The sequence below is a fragment of the Diorhabda carinulata genome, chromosome 6 (genome assembly GCF_026250575.1).
Source record: "Diorhabda carinulata isolate Delta chromosome 6, icDioCari1.1, whole genome shotgun sequence".
NCBI lineage: Eukaryota > Metazoa > Arthropoda > Insecta > Coleoptera > Chrysomelidae > Diorhabda > Diorhabda carinulata.
This window is the reverse complement of record NC_079465.1, coordinates 2,195,559-2,221,386: the sequence shown is the minus strand read 5'-3', so window position 1 is coordinate 2,221,386 and position 25,828 is coordinate 2,195,559. Positions and strand designations below refer to the sequence as shown.

The following is a 25,828-nucleotide window of genomic DNA, read 5'->3' as shown; positions in this document are numbered from 1 at the left end:
ATTGCAACATTATTTCAACTACTGGTTAAAAATTTCTCAACTAAGTACGATTTATAGTTTATTCAAGCCAAGCCTACTACGATCGCTCTTTTGCAATTTAATGATTCCACATTCTCGACAAATGAACGTTGAACTCCCTGATTATAATATATATATATGCAATTTACATGCATCCTCTTCTTTTCTCATTATTGTCGTATATTTCACAGAGGCGTTGCAGAAGAAGAACGCTTGTACATTGTTTGAGGTTAGGTTACAACCTACGCGTCTGATTTTCTAGTTTCCTCATATTTCCATCGAATAGAATATTTAAATTAGTATTTCTTTTTGAAAATAACATAATAATCGTGTTTAGGTATGTTGAAAATCAAAAAAATATAAACGCTTCGATTTAAAGCGATAAATATATAATGAAACGTAATACTGGTTGCATATCTACGCGACTTGAACGATACGTCACGTCGTATCAGGAGATTAGGAATTGTTTATATGTAGTTGAATTTTTCTCATACTATATAGCGATAATTTTTAATATGAATATTATTGAGAATTTAGTTCTTGAATTAACAATACTATAGATATAATGTGAAAGCTTTTTAAAATAGAGGAACTAGGCGTAGTTAATTTTGCGTGAACTCGTTCAAGGTTAGTGAGACAGGACCGTACTCAGAAACGAATTTAAAATTTCCAAATGTAATCTTAGAAATTTAATAAATAAATTTTGATTTAAAAGTTTATAATATCGTTATTTCTCAATATAAAATACGAAAAATGATTATTTCTAATTTAATTTAAGTAATTTCATCCTATACATTCAATATAGTTTCGAGACAAAACCTGATATATCAACCACCATATATATTTTAATGTAGTTTGTTAAGTTTGAGTAATTACCAAAATTATAATTTTATTTAGATTACCGCAAAGAGTATGACGTAATCGAAGTAACCCTATTATTTAATTTTTCATCAATAATAATTTTCTATAAACAACTTTTATCAGTGTATAGATATTTTTAGATATTTATACTGACGCAAACAATATTGAAACTCGAAGATTATCAACTATATAGCGATAAATATTAATTGTGATTTAATAAAGATAATAGAGAAAATAAATAAAAATTTCATTTTTAATTTTTATATTATGGTACGTAAAATAATTATTTTATTAAAACAACTTTTTATTTCCCGGTTGTTGTAGTTGTAAATTGAATAACTGAATTTTGTTACGCATTCAATTTTATTAATTAAAAATATTGTACATCCATTCGACCGGGTTTTGTAAAAAGGAAAATTCCAAATTCCACCACCAGTGTTATGAGTAGTCACTACCTGGTTAACTAGAAATGTTATGTTCGAATAATACAATTCCAAATAGGAAAGTCAAGGTAGTCTAGTCGTAGCATAGTCATTATATTCAAATATTATAAAAGATAATAGGAACAACTTAACTGAAATATCATTTTCAGCCAGATACACATACTTATATAAATCGATGAAGTCGTGCTTGCGAAACATCCGCCATTATAAATTATTTATATACATATAAAAACTTTAAACAAAAGAAGTAGTGAAAATGTTCATTGGGCGAAAATTTCTCTCAGAAAAATTTGTATACATGAATTTGCCTTATTTTTACTCTTGAATGCATTAAAATAGAAAAAACCGGGTGGTTCTATTTAAAAAAAATGAAGAAATTGATATTTATGACGTTAAACTTTGAACACTTTTTATACACACCCTGTATAAAATGAAAAGTGTTTCAACATATATTCAAATACGTGTGACCTTGCTAAAAGCCACCGAATTAATACCAATTTCATATCTTTTAGGGTATTTTCGTAAAAAAATAGTTTATAAGGGTTAAAGTTTTTACAAAAAAATTAATAACTCAAAAAGTATGCATTTTTCGAAAAAAGTTTTTAGACAAAAGCATACTAAAATTGTAGATCATAAAATTATCTACAAAAAACGTATTAATATTTTTTCCCTACGAGCCACCGTTTCTGAGATATAACGTGGTAAATTTGTAAATTTACACCATACCTGCATTTCTAAAAATTTACAGAAAACATTTAATATCTGGATAACGGTAAGGTTTACGTATATGAATTTGCCTCATTTTTCAGCCCTGAATGCATTAAAATAGAAAAAACCGGGTGGTTCTATTCAAAAAAATGAAGAAATTTGATATTTATGAAGTTAAACTTTGAACACTTTTTATACACACCCTGTATAAAATGAAAAATTTTCCAACATATATTCAAATACGTGTGACCTTGCTTAAAGCAACCGAATAGAAACCGTTTTCATATCTTTAAAGGTATCATCGTAAAAAAATAGTTTATAAGGGTTAAATTTTTTACAAAAAAAATTAATAACTCAAAAAGTATGCATTTTTCGAAAAAAGTTTTTAGACAAAAATATACTAAAATTTTACGTAGATTTCAAAAATGATTAATATACAAGGTGTTCTATTTAAAATAACAAAGTTATAGTCGACTTCCGGTTCCACCGGAAGTCGGCCATCTTCGAAAATATTTCAGTTTAAAAGATCGTATCCGAAAACCCAAACTAAGAAATTTTCATGATTCTACTATAAGTATTTTGCCATATACAGATAGTTTTAACTCGTTGTGGGACATCCTGTATATTGTAGTAGAAAAATGATATCGGAAAAGTGTATGACAGCTATAACGGTTGATTCGCTTTCAATAGCAACTAATTCTACCAAAAAAAAATATATTTTCTATATTAACCCACCTAAAAAGTGGTTTAAAAAAATTTCTTTATAGAACTTTATCTATTTATGCATTTATAAAGAAAATATTGGTATTTTCAATATATACGGCGTATTCAAATGTGAAACCTTGGTTACATTCACATATTTGAAAATACAATTCAATAATTTATGTCAATTGCTGGGACGTTAACCTTTTCTCGTTTAATGCAATAAATTCTTATTTATCGCAAATGACATAAAATACCTACTCTTTCATGGCTTACGTAGTACGATGATGCAATCCCATAATAATTAATGCATTTAAGTGATTCATCGAAGTATATTATTTTAATCATCAGGTAGAATAGCGTGAAACCATGTTAATGAGAGCAGCATACTTTAATGAATAGGCTTTGTTTCAAAAATGAGGTATGTTATTGTTATTGAACAGATTCCTACTTTATCTACATTTAAAAAGAGCTATATCCACAAACCTAATGGGAAATGAGGAATGTTCAACTCTATGAACCAAATAGCGACGCTCTTTGACATTCAGTTCGGGTCTAAATTCCAACGAGGATTGTTAAACCACTTTGTAAAGACGTAATAACGTCGAAACTAGTCGGTAGTTACCTCTCTCTGCAATTGGGAGCCATTGGGGATCTTAATATCAACAAAAAAGTTTGACATCACGCTCCTCGGAGGAGATTCAATGCAATAATCGTCGAGGCATTAGCCAGGAAAGTAGTTATTCGCCGGAGAATGATTAACTGCATGAAGCAACGTTTTTTGACGTTTTCTTCAGTTCGGGCCTCAAGCCAGAACTAGGGTTGTTATACCACTCTTATAAGAAGTAATAACGTCGAAACTAGTCGGTAGTTACAAACATCTTTACAATTGGGAGCCATTGGAGACCTTAATATCGACAAAAAAGTTTGACATCACGCTCCTCGGAGGAGATTCAATGCAATAATCGTCGAGGCATTAGCCAGGAAAGTAGTTATTCGCTGGAGAATGATTAACTGCATGAAGCAACGTTTTTTGACGTTTTCTTCAGTTCGGGCCTCAAGCCAGAACTAGGGTTGTTATACCACTCTTATAAGAAGTAATAACGTCGAAACTAGTCGGTAGTTACAAACATCTTTACAATTGGGAGCCATTGGAGACCTTAATATCGACAAAAAAGTTTGACATCACGCTCCTCGGAGGAGATTCAATGCAATAATCGTCGAGGCATTAGCCAGGAAAGTAGTTATTCGCTGGAGAATGATTAACTGCATGAAGCAACGTTTTTTGACGTTTTCTTCAGTTCGGGCCTCAAGCCAGAACTAGGGTTGTTATACCACTCTTATAAGAAGTAATAACGTCGAAACTAGTCGGTAGTTACAAACATCTTTACAATTGGGAGCCATTGGAGACCTTAATATCGACAAAAAAGTTTGACATCACGCTCCTCGGAGGAGATTCAATGCAATAATCGTCGAGGCATTAGCCAGGAAAGTAGTTATTCGCTGGAGAATGATTAACTGCATGAAGCAACGTTTTTTGACGTTTTCTTCAGTTCGGGCCTCAAGCCAGAACTAGGGTTGTTATACCACTCTTATAAGAAGTAATAACGTCGAAACTAGTCGGTAGTTACAAACATCTTTACAATTGGGAGCCATTGGAGACCTTAATATCGACAAAAAAGTTTGACATCACGCTCCTCGGAGGAGATTCAATGCAATAATCGTCGAGGCATTAGCCAGGAAAGTAGTTATTCGCTGGAGAATGATTAACTGCATGAAGCAACGTTTTTTGACGTTTTCTTCAGTTCGGGCCTCAAGCCAGAACTAGGGTTGTTATACCACTCTTATAAGAAGTAATAACGTCGAAACTAGTCGGTAGTTACAAACATCTTTACAATTGGGAGCCATTGGAGACCTTAATATCGACAAAAAAGTTTGACATCACGCTCCTCGGAGGAGATTCAATGCAATAATCGTCGAGGCATTAGCCAGGAAAGTAGTTATTCGCTGGAGAATGATTAACTGCATGAAGCAACGTTTTTTGACGTTTTCTTCAGTTCGGGCCTCAAGCCAGAACTAGGGTTGTTATACCACTCTTATAAGAAGTAATAACGTCGAAACTAGTCGGTAGTTACAAACATCTTTACAATTGGGAGCCATTGGAGACCTTAATATCGACAAAAAAGTTTGACATCACGCTCCTCGGAGGAGATTCAATGCAATAATCGTCGAGGCATTAGCCAGGAAAGTAGTTATTCGCTGGAGAATGATTAACTGCATGAAGCAACGTTCTTTGACGTTTTCTTCCGTTTGGGTCTCAAGCCAGAACGAGAGTTGTTATACCACTCTTATAAGACGTAATAACGTCGAAACTAGTCAGTGGTTACAAACCTCTATTTGCAATTGGGAGCCATTGGGGATCTTAATATCGACAAAAAAGTTTGACATCACGCTCCTCGGAGGAGATTCAATGCAATAATCGTCGAGGCATTAGCCAGGAAAGTAGTTATTCGCTGGAGAATGATTAACTGCATGAAGCAACGTTTTTTGACGTTTTCTTCAGTTCGGGCCTCAAGCCAGAACTAGGGTTGTTATACCACTCTTATAAGAAGTAATAACGTCGAAACTAGTCGGTAGTTACAAACATCTTTACAATTGGGAGCCATTGGAGACCTTAATATCGACAAAAAAGTTTGACATCACGCTCCTCGGAGGAGATTCAATGCAATAATCGTCGAGGCATTAGCCAGGAAAGTAGTTATTCGCTGGAGAATGATTAACTGCATGAAGCAACGTTTTTTGACGTTTTCTTCAGTTCGGGCCTCAAGCCAGAACTAGGGTTGTTATACCACTCTTATAAGAAGTAATAACGTCGAAACTAGTCGGTAGTTACAAACATCTTTACAATTGGGAGCCATTGGAGACCTTAATATCGACAAAAAAGTTTGACATCACGCTCCTCGGAGGAGATTCAATGCAATAATCGTCGAGGCATTAGCCAGGAAAGTAGTTATTCGCTGGAGAATGATTAACTGCATGAAGCAACGTTTTTTGACGTTTTCTTCAGTTCGGGCCTCAAGCCAGAACTAGGGTTGTTATACCACTCTTATAAGAAGTAATAACGTCGAAACTAGTCGGTAGTTACAAACATCTTTACAATTGGGAGCCATTGGAGACCTTAATATCGACAAAAAAGTTTGACATCACGCTCCTCGGAGGAGATTCAATGCAATAATCGTCGAGGCATTAGCCAGGAAAGTAGTTATTCGCTGGAGAATGATTAACTGCATGAAGCAACGTTCTTTGACGTTTTCTTCCGTTTGGGTCTCAAGCCAGAACGAGAGTTGTTATACCACTCTTATAAGACGTAATAACGTCGAAACTAGTCAGTGGTTACAAACCTCTATTTGCAATTGGGAGCCATTGGGGATCTTAATATCGACAAAAAAGTTTGACATCACGCTCCTCGGAGGAGATTTAATTCAATATTCGTCGAGGCATTAGCCAGGAAAGTAGTTATTCGCCGGAGAATGATTAACTGCATGAAGCAACGTTCTTTGACGTTTTCTTCAGTTCGGGTCTCAAGCCAGAACGAGGGTTGTTATACCACTCTTATAAGACGTAATAACGTCGAAACTAGTCGGTAGTTACAAACGTCTCTTTGCAATTGGGAGTCAAAATCAACAACATTTATAAGTTTAAATCTATATATATTTATATATAAGCGTTTTCGAAGTGGGAATGTGGTAAAATTAAACACCAAAGTGTACTAACTCCAATATATTTCCGAGCTTTCGAATATTTACGTTTTCATCGACTGGAAAATAAGATTTTTCTTGTAAAAACCATCAAATTCATCGGGGGGGAGGGGGTTGAAAAAGATTTTTTTTTTATAGTTTAGAACCCATTTGAAGCTAATCTGTGGGTTCCCGTTCTCAGAACTCCAGACGAAATAACTATGGCCAGAACAGGATTCAAAAAATTTTTTTTCATTTTCGAAAAACTGCCAAATACATTGTATAAAAAAAATCAAGTTGCATTCAAATCAGAAAAAAACGAAATACAGTCCTGATAAAGCATCAGTATAATGACAAATAAAGCAGCAACTCTCATTATTACTTCGCATTTGGTTTCCGAAGGATAACGATGTCCTTGGTACTTCTAAGTAAGAAAAAGAGTGATTGCAAAAAAATATACTAAGAATTTAACAAATAAAAACAGTTTCTTAGTTCACAGATTGATTTAATTTGATTTAAAACATTTCTATACACTTTTTCTAAACATTTTTGTATAAAAAACTAATACCAAAAGTTATATAATTAAGGATAACATAGGCCAAAATCCAGAGCTTCCTTTCGGGATATAACTATTATTTGATACAAACATTTAAACATTACTATTTATAATCCAAAATTGCTGTATACCCCTATGGCTCATTACGGTCCTGGCTATATTCACGCCATGAATTTTGATGATACAAATAATGTTTTTTGTTTTATGTTTACATCACTACTAGATAGCGAATATACTATAGCAATAATTAATTTTCTGAGAATATATTATAATCTTTATACGAGGAATATTCAAAAAGTAAGTTGAAAAACGAAGTACAACAAAAAAATATATTTACATTTTAAAAATCTACTTTTCGAGAAGTTTTCACCATTTCTGGAGGGAATTTGTGTGTCTGCATTCCGTGTTCGGTAATTTAGTCTCGTAATTGACATGTCTCAACCACGTCTCGTTACTAATTACGATTCGATTCACGTCTGTTGTAACTTGTTTGATAATTTCAATAAAGTTCAAGAAACGGTTGCTTGGAAGTGGCGTACACCCTATTTTTGATCATAAAAAATTGAAAAATTTATATTTTTTAGGTTAGGTTACTATTATCTTCCTTTCGTGCATCATATTTTCTTTGTAAAGTTGCGTTTCACACCGAGGTCTCATTTTTATCTTAAATGCGCCGAAAAAATCAAAAAAATTTAAAAAAAAACTATTCCCATTGATATATACGTGATCAGCGCCCCCTATATCGCAAAACGTACACTTTTTTTCTTTACTTTTTGTATAACCTTCGTATTTATGCGGGCTAATGCGGTTCTGTACATCAATTAATCCGTAGCTCCCAACGTTCTAATAGAAATTATTTTTCAACATATCAAAACGGTGAAATCTGTTTTTCTCAACTTAATTACGTGGGAATATTTCAACAATTGCATACAAATGTTTTATGAAAATTGTTCCTTTGTTAGTGCATAATACTGTATTGTTACTTGCAACATCATTCTATTCACGTACCCAGTTTTTGTACAAATAATTTTTTTTTCAATTTCTATTACAAAATGTTCAAGTACGGTCCTGATAAAGCATCAATACATTTCTGAATAATTCATAAGAGATGACGTGAAGAGTGTAATCATATTTGTTATAACTAAAATTATGGAATAATACAATTTTCATTTCATTTTAACCTGTATATACACTAATAAATAACTACGACATTCTTTAGTACATATCTAAAATCTAATTTAATGTTGGCAACACGTTATTGTTAGTTACGTCATGTAGTGAAATTACGTGCACGCCGTAAGAAATTGCCTAAAAGTTTCAGCTGTCTATCATTCCGTTTGCCTTTTGAGGTATTTTACAACTGAATTAAAAGTTTTATACAGTATGAACATTTTTAATATAAAAATTGTGTCAAAAGATTATTAAATTTAACAATATTATTTGGTAAAAAGGAATTGAATAAGGTAGACTTTTACTTTATAATTATTTTACGGTTCATTGCGTGTAATAGTAATTCAGCAAGTATCTTTTAAATACAAAACTTTCTAAAATATAGATTTCACGTTTTTGCAACGTGAATTTACCCAATTTACTTTGTTGTAAATAACAATCGAAAAACATCATCAACATTTCCTCTTTGAGATAATTCGATAACGAACGTACTAATTACATTACTACAAATAATATGAAACTTACAAGGGGTATACTGAAAATAATACGTTTAAATTCGTATTACAAGGTGATATGTTAAAACTGCGTGAAACGGATAATTATAAAATAATTAATATCAATATGCGATTATATTTTGAGAAGATAAAAATTGTACACACCGATAGAATACAGGGGTGGTTCGACAAGTTTTATAATTATTTTGTGGACCGATCCCTTTCTTGTACTTTTGCTAAGAAAAATCGGAGTCGTAGAAAGTTTTTCCCGAAATGAATCGTTCATTTTTGGAGGGCGAAGTCTGAAGCTGCATATTTCATATTTGACGATAAGTTATACGTTTAAACTCGATGCTGTGGGTCCTAAATAAGTGATGCTGTTCGATTATGTTGATAGAATCTAAAGTTTGGCGGACGCGCCGGGTAGAAATCATCGGAAATCTTTATACTGTTTTTATAAGCTGTTTACATCTTTTGTGGCCACTTTTTAACACGATTAACGATTCTTTTTTGTTTGTTTGCGGCAAATTGGAGATTTCTAGGAAAAAAACATTCTGGAATGTCACGATAATTTTCATAATACGAATCGTTGAGTCAATAAATAATTGGATGTCGTATGTTTAGTAACAACTTAGTGGTTAGTTTAGTGAATAGTTAAGTGTTAGTGGATTTAGTGTTAGTATAAATAAATTACGTTATTTTTCAATACAATTCAGTACAATATTGAAACTACTGTAACCTTGTAGTTACATTTAAGTTAATTTGAGTGAAAATAGGAAGAAAACGGTGAATTATTTGCAGTTAAGGGGATTATTGGAATAAAAATAGTTTCTTCTATCTCCGCTTGCGTGAATAATAGGATTAAGTCTCCTATTTTAAATTTAAACCATTGCATAATTTTTAAATCAAAATTTGCCGGAATTAGGTTAGTTTTATTAACCTCAAACTGTCGCCAATACAGAAATTAAACACTTTCTATTAACAATCCGATTTATTAGTTCCTCAATTCATTCAATTTCTATTATTAAACAATAAAATACGAAGTAAAACGGTATCTCTTTGATTTAGTATTATTTGCGTGAATAATTAACTATTTAATTTCATTGGAAACTGATTAAACGATCCCCAGAAATTAGCATTAAGAATTGACGTTATGTAAACGTCAGCTTTTACAAAATACATTCAACATAACCTCAACTAAATGAGTTGGTTACCAAACAGCAAGACACGTTCTTTATAGTCCAGTCAATGACGACAAAAAAAGTGTAAACTGTGTATTTATCTCATACAGGGATGGATTCAGGTTCTAATTACCCTCTATTTTAAAATTTACCCTATACCGAGGGTAGTTTTTACTTTTTTCGTGGTAAAAACCACCCCTATACGAAAAAAATTAGATTAGATAGATGTAATCAATGCAAATCATATTTATATCAGTTAAATGAATGTCATTTGTCAATTTTTTATATAATTTGCGAAGGGAAGGTTTAACTAGGTGAATTTGAGGATTTGATGCTACGAAATTCAGTAAAAAATAAAAATTGAGGTTTTCAAAGTACTTTAAAATGAGTTTTCACGAAAAATACATTGGTTTTTGGTTATTGTACGTAGAAACTTTCCATTTTGGAAGAACCAATCGACAAGCATCAAGTCCTTTTGTATTTGGTCTGCAAATATCATAAATACTCGATTTTATTTTTTCAGACGATATTTTGGTTCAGACAGGAGGCAATAAAAGTAGTAAACACCTCGGTAAAATAGTTTGTTTACAAAACACCATAAATTTTTTTACCACGAACCTGTGAAGTATGAACGAGTGTCTTTTAAATGTAAAAGGTTTAAAAATTATGAGTTATGACATCAGAAATGTAGCATAACAAATAATTGCAAATCACGAGGTGATCGGAATTGTATGCTGTGTGTGACCTTCAATAAACTATCATTGCAACAAGAAAATTATTAAACAATTAGTAAAGTCAGCGGTATATTTGAGCTCATTAATTAAAAAAAAGTATATTTCCAACAAGCAAAACGTGATTTACAACTAATTATAACGACACAATTAACAGGAATATTAAAATGTTTTTTTTAAGAGCGATAAGGTTTCAATTCGTTAATTGATATACCGAAAATCAGTTTCACAGTTAAAAACAGCCATTTCGAATGCCGTACAGTCTAAAACATATCCCTTCAACATTTCAAACGGTAAATCGTTCATTCACGACGTATTTAAGAGACTTCAAACATCTAACCTCAAACTTCAGCCTAACAGATGCAAATTTTTGAGAAAAGAAGTCACCTACTTTGGAAATTTAATACAGAAAACTAACGGAGGTTTATAACAAACTTTGGTAGTATTAAAACTTAAGTTTAAACCAAGAATAAACAAAATTGACAGTTGACAACATGGCGGAAATATAACGTAACTTTTCTCAGAGGAAAAAAATCAATTTTTGTTACATTTACATCAAGTAAATCATCATCGTCGAATTCATTGAATATGAAGTCCATATCTACAATCAATTCAACAAAAATCCAAACCTTTTACTCAATTTGTATCGCAAAAACTTGAACAATTTGAAAAAGCTAGGTTAGAATTATCAGTTTCGTGTTAATCTAAAGTTTAACTGCTCCAAGATAGCATGTTTACACCGAAAGTAATAAATAAGTCGAAATCTGTGGTTTAAACTGACGTTCGATGTTTAAACTTCACTTTTAAGACATCTAGGATCTAGGAATCATTTGAACAATTTAATTGCGAATAAATTTTTGTTTAAATCGTTAAAGAAATTTTCTAACTACTCAGACCCATCCATAAAAAATGAACAAGTGAATAAATAACGCATTCTATAAAATATTTCTGATCTAAAGAACATATTAAAAAGATCGTGATTGCCAGTGTAACCAATCACATTGAAAACTGTATTAACTTAAATACTACGATAAAAAAATAAAAATCCACCTAAAAAACTTGTAAAATTTGTGAAAACTTATCAAACTGCCCTCGTAAATGATAAACCTCATTCAATACTGTCCACATTCATTGCCATAATCAGTTTTGCCCCAGGAGTCCAACCGCCTCTGGCACCAGGTACGTTTGTGTTCAACGACCTCTAAAACCCCATGATATATATGTTAAAAAACCAATTTCATAAAAAAGTTCCACGGGACTCCACTAGACGACGTAAGTATCGACCACCCTACGTACCAGATACCTTTTGGACCTTTTTTGTAGTGATATTCGCGTTCGACGACCTTGAAAACGCTGGAGTAGTAAAATTGAACTCATAACGCATAAATGTAGCAATCAAATGCACTTTTGTTGCATCTTGACATGTCTTACTACTTATAAATTATTTAAACAGAAATCATTTTACGTATTCATATACTTTCATACGACCCTGTATATGAATTATTTAAAATATACTTTCTAACATTATTTCAATAGACAAATAATTCAAGTTATTAGAAAACAGTTTGTCGTGCTACTGCATCAACAACACTTTAAAACTTTCACCAACCTGGATTCCCAATAAAATCCTCGCGTTCCAGAAGCGTACACGGGGCAGTAAATCCATACGCTGGTAACCACGAGTTGTTCCCGGCATTTAAATCCACAGGTTGTCCTGGCCAATCGCTGAAGGCGATTTCTTCCATTTTTCCCACATTCACGCACTTTAAAAAAAAAAACAACGTTTAAACATTAAACAACAAAATCACTTTTTCAAACGGCACCAGCATCAAAATTTAACCTCGTATCAATTACATTTTCAAACGATTTATCAGAAAACTAGATCCGATACGAATGCAAATCGTTTAATCGCGAATTTGCAAATTTTGACAACACTCCCGAACATTCTAATTTAATAACATTTTCTGTTATTATTTTATGTTATTTCCTTTCAGTATCTAACATAACATCTTGTTTATTTGTATCGAGAAGCGAATGCTATGGCAACGACAGAACGAAGACCAAGATTCCGTGACAGTAAAAAACAATGAACAAGTTGCTGTGGTAGCGGACGTGTAGTCGCCGACACGTGACCCGTTCGACCAATCAGGATTCGTGTATAGGTTCTCTGTACGGCGATGCACTTCACATGTTTTCGAACTGGAAGGCAACATTACAATGGCCAGGTTGGATGGTTCAGTTTAATAAACGTGGAGTGTAACGTTTAACGGTAGATCTAGAAAATGTGTAGATTATACAGGGTCATTTTAAATAACGCAGATAACCTATCAATAAATATTTGAATATAAACAAAAGTAGATTCAATCTTTTTGATATCTGAAAATAATTTCCGATATAGTAAATTGAATTTAAAATAAAAGTTTGTTTGAATAATTGGTAAAATCATTATTTTCTCATTAAAAGATTAATATATATATTGATTTGACTATATGACTATTGGTTTTGGACAATTGATATAATTAAAAAAGAAGAAACGTTAGAACGAGTATTACGTTGCATTTTTTGTTGCTATGAGGATAGTTGTTACCAGTTTACCTCAAAAAGTATTGTGGAATCTATTTTAAAAGTAAAAAACTATTAATATAATTGTTGATTGATTGAAAGGTTATATTACAAACAATCAATGTTAGTTTGTTTATTTAAATTTCAACATAAATAACCTTCTAATACGGAAAAACGTATAATTGAATCAATTAAGTTTATACCTAATGTAATAATAAATAAACTTTGATAACAATGATTTATGACCTCACAATGACGCTTTCTAGTATTACTTTGTCTATGGTACAAACTATAATATTATATTAAGCTTTGGTGACAATGATTTATTACCTCACAATGGCGCCATCTGGTGAATACAAAAACGATTAATCTCATTCTAGGGAGAAATCTAGTTATTTTTGGTTTAACAACCAACAAAACGTGACAGATCAGCTGATTGACTGTGTAAAACTAAGTTTTTTGTACTCTGTATTAAATTTAAATCGCGGTTTTTATTGTTAAGAGTTTTTCTTTTATTGTGGTCAAATATGGAGGAATTTCCGTGTGGAAAGTAAGTAGTGGAATAGATATTTTTGCATGAATTCGCACGTAATTTCCTCATAACTAGCGACGTATATACAACGCTATGAAGTGAACCAGAACGGGAAACTGCGATACACTACAGAAAGAGAGAGAAGCATGTTGCGGTCATATTTTTTGGGGGAGATAGGGGCATTTTTGTGAGGGTTATGGTTTAATATGGAAATAACCATGAAATAGGTTAAAAAAATTCTTTGCAAGGATGAGATTTGATTGGTTTCGTTTCGTTTATAGTGTGTGCGTGAAAAAATTGAAAATTTGATAAAAAATAAACGTGTAGACGATCCAAACAGTTTTCAAAATCGAATAAAAAATATTTATGACGTACTTTTCTTCTTCTTTTACTATACGTATTGGTTAAATCTCTAGTAAGGTTAGTATCTATGCAATTACTAAGAAAACAATTATCATCTAAATGAAGTTTCATATATTATATATTCTCTCTCAATTTTTCCCTTGTGAGTGAAGATTGTGAGAATCGCCTTGTAAATTTATATATACCTACTGATGCGAATGAAAGTATGAGGCACCGTTCGTTTGGTTATTAACCTAAATTAGTGTCGTAAACAAAATTGACTGCATTCAGCATATTTTTTTCGCTGAGATATTATTGGGCGGACAAGGAAGTTCTTCGAAACTAGAACTGATCTTGTGGCCAAGCTGAAATTCTTGCGACTAACGCCAAATGTCAACAACAATGTTAATTAAAATTTATGAAGAAGCTATTTTTATTATAAAAGCAATTCTGGTTCTTCTAGAAGAAGCGTGAAGAAATTTTTCAGATATACGAGGACTATATATTATATTTTAATGATGATACTTTTCAAGTGTCATGTAAATTTCTAATAAATTGTTTGTTTATTCGTTTTTTTATAAAAAATCTATCAGGAACTGTAAAAAATTCATTGTTTCTCATAATTATACAGGTTGTTAAGAAGTTTCGTAAATAACATGCACTGGGTTGGTGTATTTTAAACAAATTAGACCCGCGTGGGTTCAATAGACTCAATAATCTATTATAAACTTTCTTATTTGTTTTTTGATAGGAAAATATTGAACCTTAAGCTCTTAAAGAAGACACTAAAATTCATTTGCCAATTCCCTATCCGATCTAAGCTATTAAAATATTCTGAAAAGTTCTCCAGAATATTATTTAGCTACGTAAGCATATAGATAAAGACCTAGAGCTACAAGAGATATCTTTCTATTATTAAAATCAAAATCTATGCCGAAACTTGTTGATCCAATCAGTATAAAGTAGAGAGTCATAAGTACCCCCCATTCCCCCCACTCGCCGACAATATTCATAAAGTTATAATTGGTTTTTAATAATATTATTGACTTACCATCCTCCATTCAATATTCCTAAATGCCTATCTTGCGATTTATATAAAAAAATATTTGTTTACCATCACTAATATACTATAAACTAATATAATATAAACTAATTTGATAACCTCACTTTTTTATTAACGGTAAAACACGGTTACTAATCTCTCGAACCCTAATATACTTTTTTATTCATAAAAACAGTTTTTAAACCGAGCCAAAAATAGTTTTAAGTTAATCTAAATGAAGAAACTTTCAAAAGAATTGAATTTAATGCGAATTTCGAATTTTCACAATACTAGAGATGTGTGCGGCTACAAATAAAATAAAAAAGGAACTGTTACATACCGTGTAACAGATAGTGATTTAAAAAGAAATTATATATAACTGGAGTTTATATAAGATAGTTTATTCCATTTCTAACCTAACTTTAACATTATTCATAACGAGATAAAACACTTTTCCAAAGTCTATTAAAAATGGGGGATGTTTTTGGTTTAAAATTTTGATTTGAGGTTATCATTCACACTATTAAAATCACTTTAATAATTGACATAATTGTTTGGTAAATAGAACAGAACAATGTCCATAGTGACACTACAAACTACTGGTCAATAATACTATTGATTTTTCTCACGTATTTTTTCATTTATCAAATACCGGATATTTTTTCTTATCAAATGTATTGAGGAAATAGTTGATTATTTGACTAATGACTAATAGTTCAAGTTTATAAATTAAAAAAAATTCAAGTATTTACATTTATTGAATAAATACAAAATAAAGTACATATATTGAACAATAATTTCATAAAAATGTATTTCCCATCTCTATAAACGTTACATTGGAACCAATCATATTTCCAATCAAATTTAGTATGCACTAATAATCTATTGTATTTTTCAAAAAAAAAAACAAAAAAATACTGTAATGACAAGTTCGATTTTTCAAATTAATAAAAAAGTTTTTGTTTCATAACACTTCTCTATTCATTATTTTTAAAAATTCATCTTGACTAACTTTACCGTCCCCATCTCTATCTGCCTCGTCGATCATTTCTTGTATTTCTTCATCTGTCAAATTCTCATTCAATTCCGTAACTATCGTCTTTAAATTATAAAACGTTATGTAACCTGATTTTTCTTCATCAAATAATCTACGAATATTTTCCCTCAGAAATACGATTAACATAAATAAAATGTCTAATTAAAAACATGTTTTTTTCTAGCAGGAGATTGACAATAATGCAACAAGAATTCAGTGGATTTGAAAATCGAAAAATTTAAAACTAGTTCTACTACTATCTGATAGATGGCGCCGATATATTTCTAGAGGTGGTCGACTATATTTATTTACACCTCAAACTAAATAAAATATAAAACAATACCTAAAAGCCTTCAGTAAATCTTCTTTTGAATCCTTCTCCGACATCTTAGTTGCCAATAAATACGAGAAGTCATCGAAAGATATTTGTCCCGTTCCTTGTTTGTCTATTTCGGACACCATTTTGCGTATTTCTTCTTTGCCGGGTTCGAATCCCAATGCTCGTATTGCCACTTTAAAATCTTTCATATCGATCTTACCAATACCTCAATAAAGAAAACAACCATAACACAAATTTATCCATAAAATATTCTCCTTTGGATGAAAATAAAAAGGGAAAAAAAACAGTAGAGGTACTTATATTTCAGTAAATATTAGGTTTGTTCCAACCTGCTAGTCTGAACCGTTCTTGGAACTGTTATTGGTTAATAGATATTTTCTGTGCAATCTCGAAATCTCTATTGCGCAGAATCCTCAACGTACCATGAACGGTTTTTTGATAATTTGGAACGAACCTATTATAAGAGAGGGATAGAGATGTTCGGTATTTGAATTAGTACCGTGCGCTGTTACCTTTTCCATCGAACAGATCAAATGCTTCTTTGATATCTGCCTTTTGAGAAGGTGTCAATATAAATTTCGGAGGAGCTTTTCTAATTATGACTTTTGCACCTGGTAGTGGTTTACTAGCCTAAATATTAAATGTAGTTATGTTTAGAAACATTTTATAGATGATTACTACCGAAAGTAGAAACGAAATTCAATATTTTCCACCTCTATTTAATTAAAAACTAATTTTGAATTGTTGGATATTATATAAAATCAAAAAATTATAAAGTAATATAGCTGAAATATTTTACGTTAAAACACGTAACAACAGTACTCTCGTGGTGTTAGTAAATTAATTAAAAAATGAAAAAACTTACCATCTGTCTAATTTATAAAAAAATTCAAATTGACGTTTACGTTACTGTAATAAGTGTTGCCTATACAACAGTGTTCTTTATAAAGAATCGAAAGTATATTATAGAAAACGTATTTATCGATTTATTTATAATGTAGAAAACTTCCTTAGCGTTATAGGAGCGTGATACCTTGAAAATCTACTAGAGCGAGCCACTTAATAGATTTACTAAGTGAAATTATACTACATAATAGAAGTTATTTTAAGATCCACGATGTCGAAGAAAGATATTATGTTTAATTGATATATAATAAACTATAAAAATGAAGCTTTATATGTTTTCTTTTGTATTCGCATTTACGACATCTAGCGGTGATTGACTAAAACAGGGATATCTTGCGTAACTGTCACTGAAAGTGGCTGCATTGTAAATATTTCTACACGTGTGTATATTTGTTTTATACTGATATTTACAAAACGAATGATTATATTATTTTTATGTAGCCGTTTACCATCTATTTGGATATAGATAACCTTATGAACTGATAAAGCTAAATGTTATTTAAACTATTTATTACTGGTACAAAATCAAGACTGAGGTGTACTTCAGTAATGTCATCTTTAAACGAAGCCAAAAAATTAGCAGCCTATAGAGCCGTGGACGAACATGTTCTCGATGGTCATGTTGTGGGGATAGGTAGTGGTTCGACGGCAGTTTTCGCAGTAAACAGACTCGCAGAACGTTTCAAACAAGAAAATATCAAGATAAAATGTATACCAACGTCTTTCCAATCTCGACAACTGATTATATCTCATGGACTACCCTTAATCGATTTAGAATTACAACCCGAATTGGATGTTTGTATAGACGGTGCCGATGAGGTTGATAGAAACTTGACTTTGATTAAAGGAGGTGGCGGTTGTCTTTTACAAGAAAAAATAGTGGCGAGCTGTTCTAAGAAACTTGTTATTATTGCCGACTACACCAAAGATTCACAAAAATTAGGAGAACAATATAAGAAAGGTATTCCTATTGAAGTATCTCCCATGGCTTATGTTCCTATTAAAATGAGAATCGAAAGGAATTTTGGAGGTACTGTAGTGCTTAGGGAAGCGGTTATGAAAGCTGGACCTGTAGTCACGGATAATGGTAACTTCATACTAGATTGGAGAGATTATAACCCGGATTATGATTGGAAAAGTGTAAATTTGGAGTTGCTGCAAATGCCTGGTGTTGTGGAAACTGGTTTGTTCGTGGATATGGCGGAAATTGTGTATTTTGGCATGAAAGATGGATCCGTTAAAATCACCCCTCACCCAAATAATTATGTTGATAAAATATGCTGATATTATTAGGTGATCTAATTGTTTTTATAAAATTTTGCTCAATTAATTTTAAGATTAATAACTTGAAGTTTGGGTTGATCGTTCATAAAAGTATTTTACTACATTTTATAATATATTGTTTATTGTATTTTTTTTTCCTGATTTGGAAGCTGATGATTCAATTTTTAAACCTTCACATAATTATTTTATAAGAGAATTGGGTTATAGAGTTTATATTTTCCTATAAAATGTTGATTCAATTGAAACATGACAAAATTTAAATTGATATTATATAAATATTAAAAATGAACATTATCAAATTGATTTAAAACATTTTTCCCTATATATATCCATAATTTCCTATATTTATCCATGGCAAAATTATAATAAATAAAAAGAGCGTTTTCGTAGTGGGATTATGGTAAACATAAACACCAAAGTGTATTAACTCTAATATATTTCCCAGCTTTTTAATACTTATGTAGTCATCGCTGAGATGAGAATTTGAGATTGCGGCATTTTAAATTTCGCTGTTTAAATATTCAAATTGATTTTTTTTTAAAGAATCAACGAAATTTAAATCGCCGCGATTCTTGACAAATTAGTTCACAGACAATGAATAAATGAGTATTTGGAAGATCGGAAATATATTAGAGTTAGTACAGTTTGGTGTTTACGTTTTCCATATTAGGCACCCCTGTTCGTGTCAGATGCAATGCATTCTTTAACGATTTTTGGTAATTTTCTGTAGTGGATTGGTGCCTCTGAATAACATTTTCATTTTGACAGCTGACTGGACGATACATTATTCGGTGATATGAGGTTATTTCAATTTTAACATATTTGTAATAAATTATTGGTTTTTAAACAAAGTTATGAAATATGGTAAAAACTTACAAATCAACAATGAACAAAATTCTTTCTATAAGGGTTAAATTCTATAAAGAAAAATTACCCAACACTTCTTTTCCACCTCAATTTATTATTGCTAGCTTTGTTTATGGCGAGAAATTTTGTCAACTGAAAAATTTAATTTCAGAATTATCAGACGCATCTTCCCAATTCCTTACTACTGCTAAGCATTCATCCGAAAACATAGAAATAAATCTGAGGCAGCTTTTCAAAATGTCACAGGCAAAATGGGTGGCATAATTTTGGAAAGTTCAAAAATTTTATGACTGAATGACATAAGTAAACTGTCAAACATGAATCAGTGCTACCAACCGACCACCTACGTTGCGTTGTAATTTCCCAAATGTACATTTTCAACAATTTTTCTATAAATAAATAAATAATGTGAATAAAAATCAAAATAGAAAAAATAGTATAAGACACTCGTAATCGAAGAACATACAAGCATTCGTGACTGTAATAAAAAGTCTAGTCAACATCATTACGCTATTTCCATGGCTAGCATTTCATTAGTATTTGAAAAAATCTGATTCAATATTAAAAATGATTAGATTATATCATAAACTATTCCACAATCAAAAAACTATTTCATAACCTATATTATGTATGAAAATGAACGATTTCATATTACTTTATTATTCAAAATAATGTTAAGTAATTTAATAAAGACATTTATGGTAATATATAAACACAGAAATATAAATACATGCTATGAATGCTTAGTTTGATATTATAACAAAGCAAGATGGACTTTTTTGAGGTTAAAATGACAGAACAAGGTAAATTATTAAATAAATTCAAATATATTTTGTTTATAATCTAATCTTTATTTATATTTCTACTGAATTTTACCTGCTACGTATTTTTTCAGACGATCCTTTCATAGACCTAAAAAAGCGTATAACTTTCTGGATATTAAAGAAGCATTGTTTTATATATTATGTGAGGAGATTTTTGATTATCGCACACGTGATAAGCTTATCACTATTTTTTTTTCGATCAGACGGATTAACGAGTATTATCAATATTTTTTTACAAACACCAGTAAGTTCATTTATTATGATTATGAATAAGTCACAACTACACAAAAATTTGTTCACAAAAAATGTATCAGAGTTCATAAGCACGAAAAAATCAATTCTTCGATAAAGTTTAGAAATTTCGCAATGTATCTAATTAATTGAATTATTTTTTATAAAAAATTATGCACGTGAAAATACCTAACCTTTCATGCGCTTTATTTCAAATCAAACTAGACTGTCATTTAGTTAAAAATGGATGTATATAAGGTTTGTTCCAGCAATATGCTCTGATCTGCACTACGCATGACTTGACTTTAATCTAGACGTACCCAACAATGGCTAATACGTGTAGGAAAAAGAAGAAAATCATTATTTTTCGATTTTATTTAGTTTCAGTGAACAATTAATTTTCATCTCCACAACTAATTAATTACTCCATGTCTATTTTAAAAATATTTCATAATCTAATAAAGCTTAATACATGATCTACAATATGTGTTTAAGGTGAAACTTTTTGATACGTTATTTTCATATCGCGCATGATCAAATAGTTACTCTGGAAACAGAACAATTATGGCTGTGCTCAGTGTTGCCAGAGTTATACGATTTGTACCCATGAGGGATAAAAAGTATTCAGACAGTGTAATTGTAAGTGTTGGTATAGGGACGTTGTTTATAGATATTTATTTAATTTTAGATAACTATCACCTATTGCTTACCAATGCTACTGACAACTGAACATTTTGATGAAATATATCGTCACGTTTATTCAATTAAGAATTGTAAAAACAAATTGAAAGATATAATTGCAAAAGAAAATAAAAATGCCGTTTTCATCGCAAATATTAGTCTGATATTCTGGAGCGTTGGTGCAATATCAACTCTTAGCGGTTTTTTTCTAATTGATGATAATGTTATACCTTTTGATAAATTCGGAATATTCGGTAAAAAGTTGGAATATTTAGGAGATTTTATCATGATATGTTACGTGTTGGGGATATCGTGTAATTTATCAATATTGATGAACATATGGTCCTACTTAGTATCACAATATAAAATTCAAGTTTTCATGATAATTGGAAGACTTGAAGAACTCAAGGACTTCAAAAATGGTGATATTGATAAATTCAATAATTATTATCAAGAAGTTGTGAGAGTTACTTTGAGGAAGAGTATTATTCAGCATTTACTAATCAAAAAGTAAGGGTTTGTTCATAAGATTTATTTAAAAAATTGATATTATCTTTTTATTTAATCATTAAAAGTAATGAATTTGACTAAATCTTTCACATAAGTCTATAAGAGATATTTAACTGGAAAATCTGTCAACAGCGCGTCTAACCAAAACTTTTTGAGCAGACATCAAACTTACTAGTTATTTAAACGACGGTTAACTACAATAAAATAGGCATAGAGATTACATGGTAGAAAAATATTTCATTTAATTTTCCCCTATTTTATAAAAATATGCATCTGAATCTTGATACCTCTTAGAAAATACCGCGCACATAACTTTATAAATATTTTAGGTTATTTAGAAGCTTGGGCATTTTGATAAATACCATTGCGATTTTTTTAACACTTGCTGGTTTTTTTATTCTTATATCCTTTCTATGGATTTTGATTATAGTGAGTAAAATTATATACATATTTGTCCACGACCGTTTACTGCATTAGTAGGCAACCAACTTTATTATTAATGAAGTGTATGCAACCAACCTTACGATTATAAAGTTCTGTGGTTTTAACTGTTGATAGCAATGATTAATATTAATTCTGTGAAAGAAAAAAATTTGACAATTGACACGTTTAGCCGAGTTAAATATTGTTGATTATAATTAAACACGTTTAAAAAATGACGTATTTCATACTTTGTCGATACTTCGAACATTTACAAAACTCTAACAATATTCATTCATTTCATAAATAGAGTAGACACGTTATGAAGGAAAGTTATCTAAATTCATAAAGAGACTAAAAGTCGGAAAAGGTTTCTGATCCTACATAGACAAATCGACTTAAGTAGTTCCTTTTCATTTATGGATATGTCATATGTAGAACTTTAATGTGAATACGCGAATATACACCAAAGTAATATTTCAATTTAAATCAACGGATGCAATTTAGTAAACAACTTCTCGACTGCACTCAATAGGCGTTTTAAATGAATAGAACATTATCAATTATCAATATCACAAAACTCAATCATCACACCATTGATAAATTTAACATTCAGAGATGATTTTTATCCACAAATCAAATAAATGTTTAGTATGTACTGATTTCAGTGACATCTAGAAGAACTAACAAAATTTGATATACCGATGAATTGTAAATTATTAATTATTTATCTAAGGTGTATAAGTATGGAAAGTAAATTTCGAACATTAATAAAATAAGAAAAATAGTTGAGTTCTTTTCGTTAAGTAATGAAAAAACACTTGATACATTTTTTTAAATATTAGTTATTTTAGGAAGGATCGGCTGCCATAACTATGCCTCTAACTGGAGTAATAGTCACTATGACTACTTTGTTTCAAGCTTGTTTACACGGAGAAACTTTAAAATTGTCCGTGAGTATGAGCGGGAGGATAAGAAGGAAACTTTGTCGGTTTTTTCTTATATATCTATTTACTGTTTACATTTATTTTTAATTGTTTGAATTAATTTCTAGAGTATGAAGTTATATGAAACATTATGCGAAACTGACTGGATACAATGGAACGAATCGAATTCAAAGACTCTTTTTATAATGATTCAAGTTTCAGCAACTCCTATGAAAATATCATTTTTAAGCATATCGAATATCGATTTCGACTTGCTAAAAAACGTTAGTAAACAATACTAAGTAAAATATTTTTTTGTATAAAAGAGATTTGAAAATCCATTTAATATCAACAATTATGACAGAAATTAAATGAGATTCGCCGAAGAAAAAAAAAACAGTTCATTAGTACGATTTTAACATACCCTGAAATATATAGTATCTACTTTAACCACCAGAGAGCGATGGTAGTGTGTTGGGTTGCTTATATCCAATTCATGAGTGGTTGTATAATCGAAAGATGTAGACCTTCAAATTCTGGCAACACTGATACCCTCCTGCCTTTCTGACAATGTTGGCGGGAAACATTAGCACGCACAGAGATAAAATTGAAAACTTACGTACAGTTAAAATTCAGTAAAAATTCCCTATTGCAGTGGAACAAGTGGGATTCACTCACAACACATACCGGTTTTATAGTAAAAGCCACTCTCACAGATATAGCGCGAAAATACTGTAACTTATATGATCTCGCGAATATACACTAACTTAGGTATTGACACATTAGATCCCGTCGGGGTCACAAATTATAAATCTTTATGTAAATATTCACTCTAAACGGTGTTATAACTAGTGCACTAATAATAAACTTTCATGTCGACATACGTCCATCCATCGTCACGGCTCCGCTCAAACTCTTATACTTTTCACTCTCTCTGAAGAGAGAAAACACTAGAAAGAGATATGTATATCATGTCCCCACCCTATAAAATTTCTACATAAATCTTTATTTCGATGGTCACTAGATATAAATTTTAGGGTACGATAAAATCCTACTTATACTTTTCTAGGAGCACTGTATTCATTGGAATTATGGATGATAGAGGTGAGGAGAAATTCCTCTTACGGGGTTTAACTCTCAAATGTATCAGTCTGAATATACAACATAATATAGTTCAATAGCTTTCCACAATGGCGCTCGCAAGCAATACAGGGGAGGTTCTGAAATTTATATAAACAACGTAATGAAACGAAAATTATCAAAATTAACCAAAAATGAGGCTTTTTTGTTAAATTTGTAGGCGAAAATATGCTTACCTCTACCCACCTCCATATTTGGATTGAATGAACTCATATATTTATTGTTCCCTCATATTAAGATGAGGTTTGCGGTGTTGCCAGACATAATTTGAAGTTCTATTATAACTAGAATAAATTATCGGTGGATTAAAATCATGATAACATATGTTTTTTTAGTTTTATAAATGGAGTTACCCCATGGTTTCTTTAATTATGAGGGGCACATGGAACAAAGACGAATCATTGGAAAATATTAATATATAAATTAATAACATAAAATATGAGTAGATTGATAGTTACAAGCAGATTAAAAACACTTTAAACCTATAAAATAATTAAAAAGTTGCACAAACAAGACTTTTATTTGAAAACCTTCCAAACATTCGATATTTGATGTATTTTCTAAATCATTTCAGGATTTAAAATAAAAAAAATGAATGTTAATAACGATATATATCATTTCCTCTGCTATTTAGGCTTTAATTTGATTAATTTTGGGATAAGTGATTTTTTTAATTAATAATTAATTATTATAGAAATTTTGTAATTTAGTTTCCAGTTGATATTTTAGTTTTTCCCGATTGCAGCTGTGTTCGTAATCAAGCATGCGCATTACGAGATTTTAAATTGTTTAATTTTCCGTCCGTTTCATTTAGATGTCTTCTATCGATTATCATCTTTAAAAAATTAATAATATTCAACAGTATTTCTATAGGGATTTTAAAGTATAAAAAATATATACAAAGTATGAGGGATATAGAAAATTAAAGTTTGGTTGCTCTAACGTCTGCGTCCACTTCATCCCGATAGTACTTTTTCAATTCTGACGTCATACGTACCAACCTTTTCCGCCATTATTAAAATTTTTAAACGATATCGTGTCACAAAGATGTTTGAGTTCTACGAGGTATCTTGGTAGATTTGTTTCATATTTTTGTCAAATATGATGCAAAGTATGGGAAAAAAGAGATTTTGCATGCATTAAAAGTTTTATCTTAGTTATAGCAACAGTCACAATTAATACGAAATTAAAGGTTGTCCGTTGTCTTGAATTTATGAATTAAAATAGTTTAATAGTTCGTGAACGCGGCTTACAGTGATAGATCGAATCTCATTACAAAGTCAACAATTTCAAAGGATTTTAATGCAGTAAATTTGCTTAATTGTATTTAATTGAATACATTTATATGAAAATATGACATCTTTGAAGTAGTAATAATCGTTTCCTTTTATATTTTACCTCGTGAATATCTTTTAATGTAATAAAATATTCACTTTTTGAAAAAAACACTATTTAAGGTATGATAGACTGGAATTAGTGCATAGTTAAATTGCTTTAGACGTCGCGATGAATGTTCTAAGAATCAAAATGACCAAAAATGGTAAGATATATTAAAAATTCAAAATATATATCTTAGAAATATTT

At 30.8% G+C, this 25,828-nt stretch overlaps 4 protein-coding genes across 4 annotated transcripts in view; 2 read left to right on the top strand and 2 right to left on the bottom strand.

Annotated features, from left to right (window-relative positions):
* Positions 1-12,893, bottom strand: part of LOC130895646 (uncharacterized) — a 79,528-nt gene extending 66,635 nt beyond the window's left edge. The window contains exon 1 of the mRNA XM_057803075.1: positions 12,211-12,893. Coding sequence (XP_057659058.1) covers positions 12,211-12,346 — 136 coding nt within the window. The 5' untranslated portion in view covers positions 12,347-12,893. The remainder of the gene's footprint in view (positions 1-12,210) is intronic.
* Positions 12,894-15,818: 2,925 nt separating this feature from the next.
* LOC130895645 (uncharacterized) lies at positions 15,819-17,391 on the bottom strand. The gene is made up of 4 exons (XM_057803074.1): positions 17,321-17,391; positions 16,968-17,085; positions 16,459-16,660; positions 15,819-16,227 (listed from the first exon to the last, which is right to left on the bottom strand). The coding sequence occupies exons 1-4, from the start codon at positions 17,321-17,323 to the stop codon at positions 16,044-16,046; spliced, it is 507 nt and encodes a 168-aa protein (XP_057659057.1). The 5' UTR covers positions 17,324-17,391; the 3' UTR covers positions 15,819-16,043.
* Positions 17,392-17,709: 318 nt separating this feature from the next.
* Positions 17,710-18,934, top strand: LOC130895643 (ribose-5-phosphate isomerase). Its single transcript, XM_057803072.1, has one exon. It carries the CDS (start codon positions 17,854-17,856, stop codon positions 18,643-18,645), a length of 792 nt encoding a protein of 263 aa, XP_057659055.1. The 5' UTR covers positions 17,710-17,853; the 3' UTR covers positions 18,646-18,934.
* Positions 18,935-20,155: 1,221 nt separating this feature from the next.
* On the top strand, positions 20,156-24,743 carry LOC130895644 (uncharacterized). The gene is made up of 5 exons (XM_057803073.1): positions 20,156-20,315; positions 20,408-20,580; positions 23,033-23,131; positions 23,233-23,388; positions 24,580-24,743. The coding sequence occupies exons 1-5, from the start codon at positions 20,282-20,284 to the stop codon at positions 24,664-24,666; spliced, it is 549 nt and encodes a 182-aa protein (XP_057659056.1). The 5' UTR covers positions 20,156-20,281; the 3' UTR covers positions 24,667-24,743.
* Positions 24,744-25,828: the final 1,085 nt, after the last annotated feature.

Excerpts from the sequence above, each read along its gene's own strand:
- LOC130895645 (XM_057803074.1), bottom strand. Across the intron at positions 16,661-16,967 it reads TGATCTGTTCGATGGAAAAG|GTATTGGTAAGATCGATATG; the intron begins GTAACAGCGCAC and ends TTCTTTATTGAG. Across the intron at positions 16,228-16,458 it reads GATTTACTGAAGGCTTTTAG|ATTATTTGATGAAGAAAAAT; the intron begins GTATTGTTTTAT and ends AAATATTCGTAG.
- LOC130895643 (XM_057803072.1), top strand. The coding sequence starts at position 17,854 with ATGTTATTTAAACTATTTATTACTGGTACAAAATCAAGACTGAGGTGT.
- LOC130895644 (XM_057803073.1), top strand. The coding sequence starts at position 20,282 with ATGGACTTTTTTGAGGTTAAAATGACAGAACAAG. Across the intron at positions 20,581-23,032 it reads ATATTTTTTTACAAACACCA|GAAGGATCGGCTGCCATAAC; the intron begins GTAAGTTCATTT and ends TAGTTATTTTAG. Across the intron at positions 23,132-23,232 it reads GAGAAACTTTAAAATTGTCC|AGTATGAAGTTATATGAAAC; the intron begins GTGAGTATGAGC and ends ATTAATTTCTAG.